Raw genomic sequence first — 14574 nt, 5'->3', positions numbered from 1 at the left:
GAAATGTTGTTCACTACTCATTTTACAGTATGTATTTAAAGAATATTGTTCTGCAATGTGTTACAGTATTGTATCTATAGAGCTTGTTTGCCATGTGGAAATTAATTCTATGTGAATGTATGGATTGGTCGATTAGTACTATGGGACAATGACGAAAACACAGGACAAATCTACCCCACTGAATAAACTGACTTTGTTAATTTGGAGTCGGGGAATGCGCAGTCCCCGCCGACGGCCTCTGGGGGGCAGTGGTGCGCTTTAACCTCTTTGCGGATTGCGACCTGCAGAAGAAGACGCCGACGGAGAGACAAGAGGAGGAAAATGACAGGGCGCGCAAAAAGAAAACCCAAATCCATTCAGGTAATTTTACACTGTTTTCGCCACCTCGGTTTGGTCGCAGAAATGGCTGTTGAAAACACGACTGCACCAGGCAAAAAAGCTGGGTAACGTTCGGCTACAACAACGACAGAGGCGGCTCCTGTTAAACGCTGTGGGCAGAACAGTTTGGCACGCTGTGCGAGCAGCAGCGGTCAGAGGACAACATGGCAGCTGCTAGTGCAGTGACGTTGACAATACACATCAGTTTTTATCATAATGTACGGATGGTGGTTGCATTACACCATACACTGTATATGCAGTACCCAGTTGAGAAGTGCCCGGGTCATGCACCATAATAGTGTATTTACTTAAGGAAGGTAAGCTAGCTTCACCTTACCTCTTTCTACTCTGCTGCATTGACACGGGTGTTTGTCTTTATCTGACTCGTGGTTTGGTTCCTTAAAGGGCAAAAATCAGTGTTCTAACTGCTAATTAAAAGCTGTATGGTTTTGGTCCTTAATGTGTGATAGAGCCCGGTCCCTATAGACTTATTTGCCGGGCACAGAGCACACAGCACTGAGCACAGCCAGGGGCCTCATGCAGTACAGTTGCCAGTTTATCAGTACAATACAGCCGCAACTCTGTAAGAAAATCCCACTTTTATGGTGGTCATAATGTTCAGGTTTTGTTCAAACTGTTTTAGAGAGGTGCTGATTCAACATTTTGGGAGTCATACTGAAAATACCCTCATTGATATAAATGGAGTGGACGATAAGTGTTTGGAAACACCAAGTCATTGTTTTGTTGTGTTTAAGCTTGGTGTACCAGATAAACTGGCAACTTAGAGTATAATGTAAGTATTTCTCCTATAATACTGTTTTAGGAGTCAGGGACAGGCAATGGGGAGCTGAAGAAAGCTCGTACTGATGAATCCAAAGCCGTGCCATTGTCAAAGGTGGATTCAGAGCTGCGTGATGAGACGGTGCGACTGTACAAGCTTCAAATGCCAGAGGATCTGTACCACTTTTGGGACTTCTGCGAGGAGCTTTGTGCTGACAACCCCTGCGGTATGTGCTGTACACTAACAGCATATCTTGTTACAATAATATACTGGGTGCATCTGACATTTTAATCAATTCTCCTGTCTGTAGACAGAGAGAAAACAGGATGGAGCCACTGGGTTTAGTGATGCTTAGCCAGTGGAAAGTCAGGAGGGATGGGCTAGATGCACAAATACTCTGTAAGAGCACCAGCCCAGCACATCTGAGCAAATCTGCTTAAAACTAGACTTTACACAAGTGTCTTTATTTGACATTGCCTTTTTATTTGCCACTGAAAATAACAGATTAGTTGATTGTGAAAAAAACAGTTGTAGTTCTATATTTCACTGACCTTGAGCATTACTAGCTTTCTTAGGTTTTGTATATTGCATCTGTTTTTGAACAAAAATGTAGAATAGAAAACAGCTCATATATACAGTATGTATCAAAGTATTCCAAAACTTGTAAAAGCCTAATTTGCAGCAAGTGTATGTATTTATGTAAATTGATTAATCTACATAGGTGCGCTTAAGGACACACTGGGTTTGCAGCTGGTTGGCCCCTTTGACATCCTGGCTGGAGCTCACAAAAACTCAAAGAATCCTCAGCCTAACTTCCATCTTCACTGGAGGTATATTTATGACCCACCAGAGTTTCAGACCATACTTCAGGGGAGTGAAGACAGCCAGCATCACATTGGCTATTACAGGTATAACACACATTTTTTTTGCACCCTGAAGGTGTTTGATATGTGCTGAACCAGTATAAGAGCTTTTATTACACTGTTTTAGCCTCCACTAGAGGACCCTTGACTTAGCCTACTAACAGTCTGTACCAGCTACAGTGAGAGAGAGAACACAGAGTGGCTAGTGAGGGGTTGTTAATGTGGAAACATGAATACAAGCTGTTCTGATTTATTTTTACCGGATTTTAATGTTCCCAAAATCCAGAGATACTCCAGACTCCCTTCCTGTGTTTGTTGGGGAAAATGAAGCCAAGAAGGGCTGCACTATAACACAGATGGGAGACAACTTGTTTGCTGCTGTCCTGTGAGTACTAACCACGACATACTCACCACATGTTTACATTTTCTATACCTGTAATCACTTTCAACCGCCTGGCTAAGTAAGAAAGTTTACATTTCGGAATAAGAAAAACTGTTGAATTAATAACATAAAATACTATCTGTGTGTATTTTATCCAGCTGCCATTTAAATGTTGTAGTACATGATCAAATTACAGCTAATTGAATGCACTGAGCAGAAGGCAGAACTTGTACCACTGCACTTTTCAATCATCACTAATAACTAAAGGTGAACTCAGGTACCATTAAGCATTTCATTATGTTTAAATCTAAGATTTATTTACACATGTGGCCACACAAAACTGCCGACCACTTAATGCTTTCTCAGTTCAGTTATCATAAAAGGTGACTGGTGCATGGACCTCCTATGTTGATATGCTAATCTGCCTTATTGTGTGTGTGCACACTGACACTTTTTTCTCTTTCTCCTTCCATGTATGTCATCTTACTTACTGATGACTTTTTTGTTCCCTCCTCCATCAGCCTGTATCTGTTGAAGAAGAGGAAAGAGAGGGGCAGCAAGAAAGCAGAGGGAGTAGCTTTGGACAGTTTGGAGGCAAAGCTGAGAGACAGGGCAGAGACTCTGGGCTTGTCTCTAGAGCAGAGGACCAAAGGCATGAAGCAGAGGGACAAGAAGGTAGCTCACACAGTGGAGCAAACTGTGTAATTATCTACATTATGTCGTTTTTTTGGACTCTCATAAAACTCATACCTCATACTGCATTGTCTAACTCATTTTTAAGTTATAATCATATGTTCAGTACAAAAATGTGTTTGACTAAAGTGTTCCAGGTTGATACTAGATAATAACCAACCTCTTGTTACACCACAGGTGGTTACTAAGACATTCCACGGTGCCGGCATCGTTGTGCCTGTCGACAAGAATGACGTAGGATACAGAGAACTACCAGAAACAGACGGTGAGCTCACACGCATATAGCCTCAAACCTTGGTGATCACGAAGGTTCCCTTGCAACTTTTGTTTTTTGTTCCTTCCCCTTGCTCCTTGTTGTTGATATGAGCTCCTGATTTTATTTTGATACAGAGGGGTTTTTTGTGTAATATACAAAGTGGTTATGAAGACTGAAGACTTCAGGCGACAGTTACGACAACTTTGTGTGCATGTTTAACACTGCTATCACAGTTGATAGTCAGCATACCCAATGTTTCTTTGCATTATGTCTCAGCTTGTTCTCATTTGTTTTCTCCCTGTGTTGCCCCCCCAACCCCTTTGTATCTAGCTGGTCTCAAAAAGATCTGTAAGGCAATTGCTGAAGCGCGGAATGATGAAGAACGCATCAAAGCCTTTGGACCTCTCCAGGAAATGATCACATTTGTTCAGTTTGCCAATGATGAGTGTGACTACGGCATGGGTTATGAGCTAGGAATAGACCTCTTCTGTTACGGATCCCATGTAAGTCTCAAAGCACGCACAGTTGTCCTTTCATTCTCACGCTTCATTGCACTTAACATCTTTCATCTGTATAAAAACCAAATATTCTGATTCATGATTTTGTTGTAATGTGGTTGGAATAAATACATTTATTGATCTTTGGTTTCCTGTCCTCCTCCCACCACCTCCAGTATTTTCACAAGGTAATCAAGCAACTTCTGCCCATGGCCTACAGCTTGCTGAAAAGAAATTTATTTGGAGAAATTTTGGAGGCCCATCTCTCCAGCCGTAGCCATGACAACCTGGACCAACTCTCTGCACATTAAAAAGACTCCGAAGTTCATTTGAGTTCCTCTTATAAGCTTTTCCCACCATGTGTCCACGTCTTCTGTTGTTTGTCATTGTTAATGTTTCTTGGTGGTTTTGGTGCTGCTGTCATTGATTGGAACCAGTTCAGTGATGTTTTGTTTTGTAAAAGGTAGATGTCTAATAAAGTATTTTTTATATTTTTAACTGTCCAATTTTTGTATCGAAGGTGATCTCAATGAATCCTTGAACTGATTAGTTTACATTTAGATTAAGCAGTTATTGTGTATACTTTACAGTAGTTTCATTTATAGATCTAGATCATCAATGCAGAATGCATTTTGCTGTTGGTTTGGCCCACTGGCATTATAAGATATTGCTTGTGGGGGCAATATGTGGGTACGTGTAATACCATGCAGTGGAGACAGAGGGCAGTGTTTCCCATTGAAAATAATGTGGTTGTAGAAGACATCTCTTTAACTTACCAGTTAAGTCATGAGTTCCCATAGTTAAGATATACTCAACAGTCACTTACATCATTTACATTGAGTGGGTAAAAGCTTTACATTCAGTCACATACCATTCCCCCATACCTATAGGTTAATATCTAGCAGCAGATTGACTCTTTAAATCTTGATCTCACAGATGTCTGCTTACTACCCACATAATGAGAAAAATTCTAGCCTTGGGTGAAAAATCTTTTTGGATTGAACAGCTTGACCAAAGTACAGGGTTCAAGGCAGAGGAGCACACCTCCAAAAATTACTCTTTCATACTGATTATTTTTAATATGCTTTTAAAATAAACAAATGCAAAATGTGATATTTGACAGTTAACTTTTACTGCACCTCTGGTTGACCTTTATTTCCATATATTCATCTTTCATGCTGCTGATTAAAGAAAAGGCAATATGATTTCACTGGCAACTCACTCTGAAGACTAGTTGAGATCTAAACAGTGACTAAAACTGTGCCAGTTCAACATGATTTCTTACACCTCCTCCATTTCTCTCTACCCCGAGTCTTGCCTGGTTTTTAAATGTCTCCAGGACATTGTTATTGATTTTGTTCTGTCAATTTCCATTATATTTGTTGCTCAGTGAAGAGACTCAGGCCAAGGTGAGGGCGTAAGAATACTAAGAGATAGATTACATTATGTAAACCCGACCCAGTGTGCTGGAGGTGCAATGATTTCGTATTTGTATAAGCTTTACTTTTAAAATGTATTTATTGATTTATTCTTTTTTTTAATTGTATTAATTTATTATTTAATCACCCCGTTAACTTTCCCGTCTGAGGCTTTTACTGCTGCAGAGGCACCAGGGGCGTGGGCACAAGAGGAGAGTGCTACTGCTTGAGGTGCATTCAGGTGCCATTGGTTTGAAATGGTCTGGTCATAGTATGTTTTCTTGTAGGTCAAAATTTTTCACATGGGCACATATACTTGAGGCATCTTGGTCAGAGGTTAAAAAAAAAATTAAGTAGTGATCGTGCGGTGACACTGTCATTACTGTTTTAAATGATGTAAAGTGCATCTTCCCTCTCGAAACTGTCACTTTAGACTGATTAGCCAATCACAACATAGTTATGTCACTTTAACTATTGCTCCTCCTCCTCTATAGGTCATATTTTTGTAAATCGGATGTTAGAAAATTGCAGTTTTTCAGATTGAATACCCCAATCAAGGTGCGGTTTCGAGGTTTTCGACTGTCTTTGAAGGCAGCATTGATCCTGCGGAGTTTCGGGGAAGCGCATGAGAGGCGCGTTCACACTCCCACACACATACATACACAGACAGGCTACAGCAACACACCGGGAGCATCCCTGAACGGAGGGAGCGCTCGTTTTTTTTATAGAGGGGTTTGATTAACTGGAAGAAACACAGTATTAGCTTCAGTCTCATTTGAACACAGACTGACTCCGGCGCCGCAGAATGATCCCGGGCCCCGCCGAGCCTTGTGGAATCTGAGGCCCCGCACAGAGATCCACCTTGCACCGGCAGAAGGACCCTCACTGACCGCGTCGCTCCTCCTGCAACAGCAGTCAGCCCCGAGACAGAATGTCAAGTAGCCCGGAAGAATGTCATTCCAGGGGCGGCGGCTCCGACCGTGACTTGAAAATGGCCTCTTCGAGCAACACGTCTCCCGAGGGTGGACCTCCACCACCGCTGCACCAGAACCGTATACGGCAGGTGGGTGTCTGTCTGTCCGCAGCCTGCTCTCTGCATTGACTGGCCCAGTCAGCCGTGTAACCAGCAGCCGCTGCTGATGCTATGCGCTGAGGGAGAGCAAGTGAAAGGCGTTGCCGTGCTTTAGAACATCGGCGCTGGTGATCTGACAGATTTTCTCTTGATGTGTATTAAACTGTGTTCAAATTAGCTGCTTACAGGAGCAGAGCTCTCTGCAGAGAAGATGCCATCTGTTTTGATAAGAGACTTAGAGTGATGTGCTTCGGGGAGGGGAGTGTGATAATACCCAAACAGGCCAATTGTGCCAGTTGTTATTATGGTCGTCAAAATAAACACCACCAGGCCTGCGCTGACTTCACTAGTTCCTGTAACACGCTGCAGTGAGGAATGTTTACAACTTCACACCTGGCACTATAGGTTTACTGTTTACATGGACCATGTTTGGCTTTACTGGCCAGAGGGTGAGCATCCTTGACTCTGACTTCTGAGGAGCTGTCTCATTTGTCCTTCTACCCTAACACATGACATATTGCAAGTTTATGTAGAGTACTGAGCACTGGGTTTTTGTGATGCTTAGTAGATGGTCTGTGTCATAGACTGGTAGTTTCATAACCTTCTCTCTCTTTCTGAGACACACAATTGTATAGAAGGTCTGTTCACTTGTGGTTCTGTTACAGTAGTATGTGCTGCTGGGTAAAGTGTGTGTGTGTGTGTGTGTGTGTGTGTGTGTGTGTGTGGATGTGCCCTGTGTTTGCCTCTTAAGTGCTCTCTCAGGTCACTCTCGGGCTGGGCTGGTTTACCATTAAGTCTTTCTGGCCTTGTGTGAACTGAAATTCAGATATTACTATTTAGATATTTCCTCCTCTCCTCTCCTCTCCTCTCTTCAAAACAACTTCATCTGCTTATTTGTAAGATCCAGGTGCGTTTTTAATTAAATACACAGTTGCAACTGCATTAGCTTGATGGGGAAAATTAAACACTCGCATTTATCTATAAGTATGTTTTCAACGTACGTTGTAAGCAGTAAGATTAATGTTAAGTATTACTATCTACATTTGATCATGCATTTTGTGTGTGTTTGAGTATTCAGTAAAAGTGAGTCAGGAGATGGTAGATGGTTGTTTCCTGTCTCAGTGCACTCTCTCAGGCTAATGTGATTTCAGTAATGGACTGGAGTGCCACATACACACACACACACACACAGAGAGAGAGAGAGAGACACACACACACACACACACAGACACACCTTAGTTTTTTCTTTTAGGGTGGGGCCTCTGAGCTCACATACTTGGATGCAATCTGGAGTTTTTGTATCATTATTAGTGAGAAATCAAAACTGGCACCGTTCAAACAGGTGTTTGGGTGTTTACGGTTAAGTGAGCATGTTATGCACAAGGAAGATGAATAGTTGTCTCTTTGTTGGTGCACAGTAAGAAGATGAGCTGATTAGTCACAGGTGTCTGTAATGAAACTCTATAATGAAAGTGCAAGGGAGAGCTCTCTTTTATATCCCCAAAAAGTTTTCTTATTTCTGTTAAGTCCTCTTTGTGGGCTAAATAAGTCACACTTTGAGCTAATCTTTGAGCACAACTGTCGCCTCCAGCACTATGTGTTTTTCACAGATCTGTATTAATCTATGCCTGTAGATCTTACAGCATCTCATTAGGACTTAACAGTATATAATATCAGCTAAACTTGAAGCATTTCTCATTAGTTGTGATATTGTCTTTGGCAGACTTTGACATGGAGGCACAGTTGTATTTGTACTTAAAGTCATCATATTAACCCCTTAAATTAAAGCTTTTACTCATCCTCCATGTCAATTAATTCAGCAGCTAAAGTGGGATGTTTGCCCCTACAGTCTCACAATCTCAAGAAGTTCGTTTTTGTACTCAAGTGTAGCACAAAGCACAATAGTATATGTGCTCCTTTTAATTGACCACAAAGGTACATAACAGTTTTTGGTAGTCAAAGGTGCTCATTTGTTAAGGTAGGACACTAACTGAGGCACCTGGGTGGCTCATGGGAATAATCATTTACCAGTGCAGAGATCCATGTTTAGTCCCTGGCAGCAGAGATTCCAACGTGGCCCCACTGATCGATCAGAAGTGGCAGCACTGATGAATGATTGTGTCCTTGTTGCTGTCTGTCGCTGGTCTGTCTGTGGTATTTACTTTTTGTCAACACCCCCCTCCGGCCAAGAGTGGTGCTAGGCATCAGTAAAGACTAAACTGCAGGAAGAATTGGATGTTGATGTTTAGGCTGGGTGGGGCTATGCTGAGAATTAAGTGAGGTTATAAAACTCAATGCACCATTTTACGATGAAAGAATAAGATAAATAAGATTGGCATCAGAATCTGAATCAGACTTTATTGCCAAGTAAGTTTGCACATACAAGGTATTTGTCTTGGTATATCGGTGCTAAAAAACAGTGATAATAAACAAAGACAGATAGAAAGTAGAAGTAAGAGTAAAAGCAAAAAACAAATACTATATTTACAAGGAACATAAATATAATATGAATGTTAGGTGTAGACTGCAAATGTGTGAGGGTGGCAGTGATTGTCCGCAGAGATGTGCGTTAATGTAATGCATAAATGTGTGTTTGACATTAATGTAACATGTAATGGGTGTGGGGGCAAGATTAGAGTCTGTGACAGTCTGTGTGTGTGGGTGGGTGGACTTAGATCTTGTTGAGGAGCCCAGTTGCAGACGGGAAGAAACTGTTCTTGTTTCTGGTTCTTGGTTTTGATGGACCGCAACCTCCTGCCAGAAGGGAGTGTCTTGAGACCAGCGTGGGAGGGATCTTTCCTGCCCACCTCAGGGTTCTGGAGGTGTACAGGTCCTGGAGAGAAGGCAGGCTACAGCTGATCACCTTCTCAGCAGACCGAAAATAAAAGGTGTAAGTCGTTTCCTCCTAATAGATGTAACAGGAGAATGAGGGAGATGTACATGTGTACACAATCCAAGAAGAGGTCTAATATTTTATGGCCTTTATTGCTGACTTCATTTTTTTGTTGTGACTTTTTTGGACACATAGGGGCAGAACTCTGCAATAAACTTGCTGATATAGCCTGGACATAATGTCGCCTCATAAAGTTTAACATGTTAGCAAATGTTTGCATATTTACAAATCCAGCCAACATGGACCAATATTAGCATTCATTTGGAGTTGAATTCCAATGTTCACCCTCTGTTTTGGTCTCCTCCAACACTTGAGTAAATTATCTGGGTCAGTTTACTGTCTCCAAATTACCCTAGGTTAACAGGACTTTGGTTCTAGAAGGACATGTCGTTGAGGTTTTTGAATGGCATGTTCAATACTTTGAACACCACGTAACAAATTGCTATTCAGCTTCATTGTATTGTGCTGGCCCAATACATCTCACACCATCTCATAGTCTATGCAGATAACTATAGATGCCACTGAAAACTTGAAAACAATGTTTTTGGAAGCTGGTGGTGCAAGAGATGCAAAACCTGTGTTGATGGGTAAGGAGAGCTTCAGTAGCATGTACCTGAAGAAGTTTAATGTTGAGACAGAGCTCAATACCACAAAAGAGATCTACATATGTGAACCAAAAAGAGAAGATGACAAAAGGACACTGAGATGTGAGGCTCTTATTTTCAGGTCTAAAAATACTCCCTGCCTCTCATGTGATTGTCCTGGAGAAAAATAGCTTCTTCCTAGCCAAGTGGCTGTGTGTCCGTGTCTCTGTGCTCACTGAACCGGTGTCACTGGGCATTTACACGCTGCTGTGGGCTGGTGTTGAGCGATCGCTTCCCACAGTCTGCTTTCTCCCTTATCTGAACAATACAGAGACTGCAATGTGTTAACCCTCTGCCTGTGCCAGTCCCCTCTCCTGTGGTTGAATAGTGGCTACTTAGAGCTCAGTTTGGGGAGATCAGTTCAGGACTAGATTTTATGTCCACTGCGGTCTGATATTGATAATGGAAAGTAGATATAAGCTCTCAGAGATTAGTTAGAATCCAGCAGAATATATAAGGAATTTGTTTATCTCTAAACCCAAAAATCTACATTTAGATTGCTGTAGTCTTACATCTAAAGATGACTTGTGTTTGGGACTAGGAAACTTGACCTGTTTCTCACTCGTTGTTTGGTAGGAAGATCCCCTTTCAAGTGAACTTTCCCTTCCTGCACCAAATTCCCTCCCCACGTTCTTCTTGGCTTACCATCCTCCTCTAGAGTCTCACTTCCTCTCACTGCCTTAAAAAGGAGGTTTGATTCTCTACCCTAGTTTTCTCCTTGTCTTCTTGGCTGTCTTTTCTGTTCATCTAGCATCGCTCTCCAAAATACCTCCCTCCCTCTCTCCCTTCCCCCTGTCTGCCCTGCCCTACACTCCTCCCCACCACTGGTCCCTAAACTGAGGTCCTGATGTGCCAGGAGGTCAGATTTCACTGCAGCCTTTGACATTTTCATCTCTCTCTTTTCCACCTCTCTGTCTGTGTCTCATCTGCCTCTCTGTGTCTGCCTCCCTATCTGTCTCTCTCTCTCTCTATCTATCTCTTTCTGTCTCTCCACTGGGAGTGGTATGATGGGATTCTGCAGGAAGAGAGTCTTAATGGAGCCATGGCCTTCATTACATTACCTCTGGACCGCTACAGCCACACATACACCCACATATGGCCACAGCTGTCTTCCACTGCATGATGCCAAATTAGAACGTTTGACCAATAAGGGTCTCTGTGGGTGCAGTTAAGGGAGTATGCACATACACACACTCAAACACACTCACACATGCAGCATTCTATAGCTGTATTTACTATAGCTTTTAGAGCACTTGCCTGGTTGTAAGTGCTTACACAGAGACCTGTGAATGACTGCAAGTCATCCACTCCAGTACCTCTAATGATGGTTACCAAATGCCATTAAGATTTAATCATTGGTTCTTGTGAAATACCTGCTCGGTGCTGCATTGTTGTAACTGCCCTAAGCAAAGCTCATAATTATTGATGTTAGGCATGATTCAGCAATATGTCTGTCCATTACACTGTTCCACTTGCTATATACCTTCAGCATGATCATGATCAGAAACACTTAACTGCCAGGTCATATCATGCCATAAAGTCCTAAAAAGTTGTTTTTAAAGCAAAACCCACTGATGCAACATTTGGTGTTAGTATACAGCTTCATATGCTCTAGTTGTCTATTATGATGTTTATGGCAACCATGCTATATACACTAATGTAATATAGCAACATGAAGTATAAGTTATCAATACTGATTGTCATTATCAATTATTTATCAATTTATTTGATTAATCAACTGTATTCATCTGTAAAATGTAATAGAATTGTTTAAATGCCTGTTACAAATACCCTGAGTCAGAGACTCTGTTGAGACTGTTGATCAACAGAAAACAAATCGGTACCGATAACTTTATTCACTGGCTCCAGTCATTGAATATTTTTGGGGTTTTGTATCTTAAATTTTAATTGATTATGAAAACACTGCATGTGACTAGTCAAATAATTGACTAATCATACAATTACTAATGTGGCATACAAAGTTGATCTGAGGACACAGAAATATTCATATCCCACTAAACTCACCTTGAGGAGTGGCCATATTAGGTGTGATACTCAGCCCTCCAAATACCAACGCCAGCCAGTCCACCAGCTCTGATGCAACATACAAGCAACAGTCATATTATGTTATCTATGGGTTTCACATGAGTTTCCATACTGTGTAACGGTGACAGGGTGGTGATATAGCATTGGTATCCCTGTCCCAGATCCAAATGGAGCATCAGCATGTCTATATTTGGGCACAAACAACGTCCCGACTTTCCTATCCTGCATTGGGCTTCTCAGTTGTCATGGTACCTCATAACTAGTTGGGGTGCCCTAGTTATATCTGACACCATCTTACGCTGGACCCTGATAGATGTTTGCAGGGCAGAGATAGCATCACTTGATGAGTCATAGTTTGTCATCATCATTTTGATGAAAGGCTGTTCGTCAGAAGAGCACAAAGTCAAAAAGCGACAATGCAGACTTTGTTATAAGGTGAGAAAATGAGAGTACATAATGCATAGAGATGAAATGGCTGATGTTAACAAGCTGACTGCATTAACTGGCCACAGCTGCAGGATATAAGGAATGTAAGATAGACTACTGAAACACACCCACTGAAACATTGTATTGTCTTAAGATGCATCCTCTGCTAGTCATGCTCCACAGAGGGCAGGTGTTTTTGGACTGGGGGGCAGTGGGAGGCATTTAGATGTTAATTATTCATCATGGCCTTATAAATGTGTTTCCCGTTAGAGAGAAACAGAGACAGAAAGAGAGAGAGTGAGCGCGAGACAGGAGGGTGTGGTCGGTGATCAATGACTTCTCAGAAGCTCAGCTCAAACACCTTTGGGTAAATGTGCTCTCTCTCTCTCTCTCTCTCTCGTCAGCTCCCTCTTAACCTTCCTCCTCTCTCCGTCTCTCTCTGCCGCCTCTCTCATCGTGTTTGACTTGAGTAAGTGAAGGATTTCTCACAGGAAAACACATCAAAGCTTTTTCGCTGTGTTGTTGAGAATTGCATGGCTCATAGCGCTGCACATAGGCAAATAGGTACACACACAGAAACACACACGCACATATGCCAGCAAAACACCAGACTGCTTTTGCCACATGCTGAGGAAGATGCTGTGACGCAACCTTCGAACTCCTGCAGTCAGAGAATCTGAACGCTGTAACTTGTAAAACCACCTTAAAGCCTGATATATTTTTTTTTTTTTACCCAGGCCCATTATATCTTTTCTAAATTTGCGATTTGGGTTACTTTTGTTATGTAACACTTAAATCATTTAAAGTGCTCTCTGTGCACCAACTCAACCTCAGTGTGTTTGGTTGTAGCCCAAAACTGAAAGACGTGACTGCTAATTCAATGTTTACACTACTCAGATCTGTTTTATTTTGCCTCTGAATAATTCTCTCTCTCTCTCTGTTATTATGTGTGTCTGTCTGACTAATTGTCTGCCTGGTTATTTCCCCCTCTCTCTCTCTCTCCCTCTGAGTCTGACAGCATCACTCAGCATTCCTGGTATGACTGTGTGCTGCAGCCAGTTTTAGGTCACACGCTTCATTATTCATTATACATTCGACTTGGAGGTGAAATCAGTTTCTGCCTCAATACCCTTTGTCATCTGACGCTGGATGAGATCAGCCATCAAATGGAAGTACATTCACCCAACACACAACCAGTGGGTCAGAGTGGTAAAACAAAAATTGTGTTTGTCTGCTCTAGTGGCACACAACAGGGAGGGCTGTTGCTCTCAATGTGTGGTCTGGAGAATAATCAGATTTAAGATAAGACACACACAAATGACAGTTTGGACCATTTGCTTCCCTGTTCATGTTATCTGATTTAAAAAAAAAAAAATGTTGTTATTTTTAAATTCAGTTTTGTCTCATATCCAGACACAGTGTGCTCAAAAGTTAGTCAGTTTGAGGTCTTTTGGCAAAAAAAGGCAAATAATAGCATAGCAATTGATAGCCACAGCACAGCCTGTACTAGCATCTAACACACTGTGGCTTAAATGTTTGCCCCAGTGTTCCGGTGCACTACTGTTCTCCACCCGATATCAGTAATATTGATATTACTCATCAATGATAGCATCTGCAGTGGGGTTGCAGTTTCTCAGGAATATGGTAGTATATTTTCCTGTGATCTCAGAGCCTCTCTCTCTCTCATCTCATTAAGAGGAATGGCAAACTGACGTCATGCGTTCCCGAGGGACTCGGGCAGCACTTCAAAGAGGAAAAGAGGGAAAGCCGTAGATTAGTATGACAGCCATTTCCAAGGCAGTGGATATCATACCAACATTTCTGTACCACAGAGAGGCAGTGGATATTGGTGACTTTTGCAGGCATTGCATTTTACTGATAACTTTTAGAAAGAAAAAAAAACACCTTAAAAACTCACTTGCATCACTTGCAGGAAGTGAATAATGAATTTGTGGATGTAACCGTTGCTTACTCTGCATTTCTGGCCATCTAGAGTCTTTTAGAGTGCTGCTAGTTTGCTTTGAAAGAGAAATATGTTGAGGGCTGCGGCCTAATGTAGCAAAAAACAAAAGCTGCAAGCAATCAGTTAATGTGGCACTCTTGTCAGCCTGTAGGGCTGTTACTTGTCTGTACATAGAAACGGGGGGGGTTGTTAATATGGTAGCAACACTCAAGGACGAATGGAGTGAGTCGTGTTGCTGGTAAATCACCTAAGTCACAGATCA

At 41.9% G+C, this 14574-nt stretch overlaps 2 protein-coding genes across 5 annotated transcripts in view; both read left to right on the top strand.

Annotated features, from left to right (window-relative positions):
• The first annotated feature begins 247 nt into the window (after positions 1-247).
• LOC108896419 (histone PARylation factor 1) lies at positions 248-4348 on the top strand. Its single transcript, XM_018695542.2, has 8 exons — positions 248-360; positions 1202-1385; positions 1881-2067; positions 2309-2407; positions 2926-3079; positions 3275-3362; positions 3684-3856; positions 4027-4348. The coding sequence occupies exons 1-8, from the start codon at positions 322-324 to the stop codon at positions 4159-4161; spliced, it is 1059 nt and encodes a 352-aa protein (XP_018551058.1). The 5' UTR covers positions 248-321; the 3' UTR covers positions 4162-4348.
• A 1544-nt stretch (positions 4349-5892) lies between these two features.
• The window catches only part of LOC108896439 (ankyrin-2), an 83799-nt gene continuing 75117 nt past the window's right edge, over positions 5893-14574 (top strand). For all 4 annotated transcript variants that reach the window (XM_051070640.1, XM_051070638.1, XM_051070639.1 and 1 more), the window contains exon 1: positions 5893-6331. In XM_051070640.1, coding sequence (XP_050926597.1) covers positions 6200-6331 — 132 coding nt within the window. In that variant the 5' untranslated portion in view covers positions 5893-6199. The remainder of the gene's footprint in view (positions 6332-14574) is intronic.

This window comes from Lates calcarifer, linkage group LG5 (assembly GCF_001640805.2).
Source record: "Lates calcarifer isolate ASB-BC8 linkage group LG5, TLL_Latcal_v3, whole genome shotgun sequence".
Taxonomy (NCBI): domain Eukaryota; kingdom Metazoa; phylum Chordata; class Actinopteri; family Centropomidae; genus Lates; species Lates calcarifer.
The sequence above is the reverse complement of the archived record's forward strand: the minus strand, read 5'-3'. Positions and strand labels throughout refer to the sequence as shown.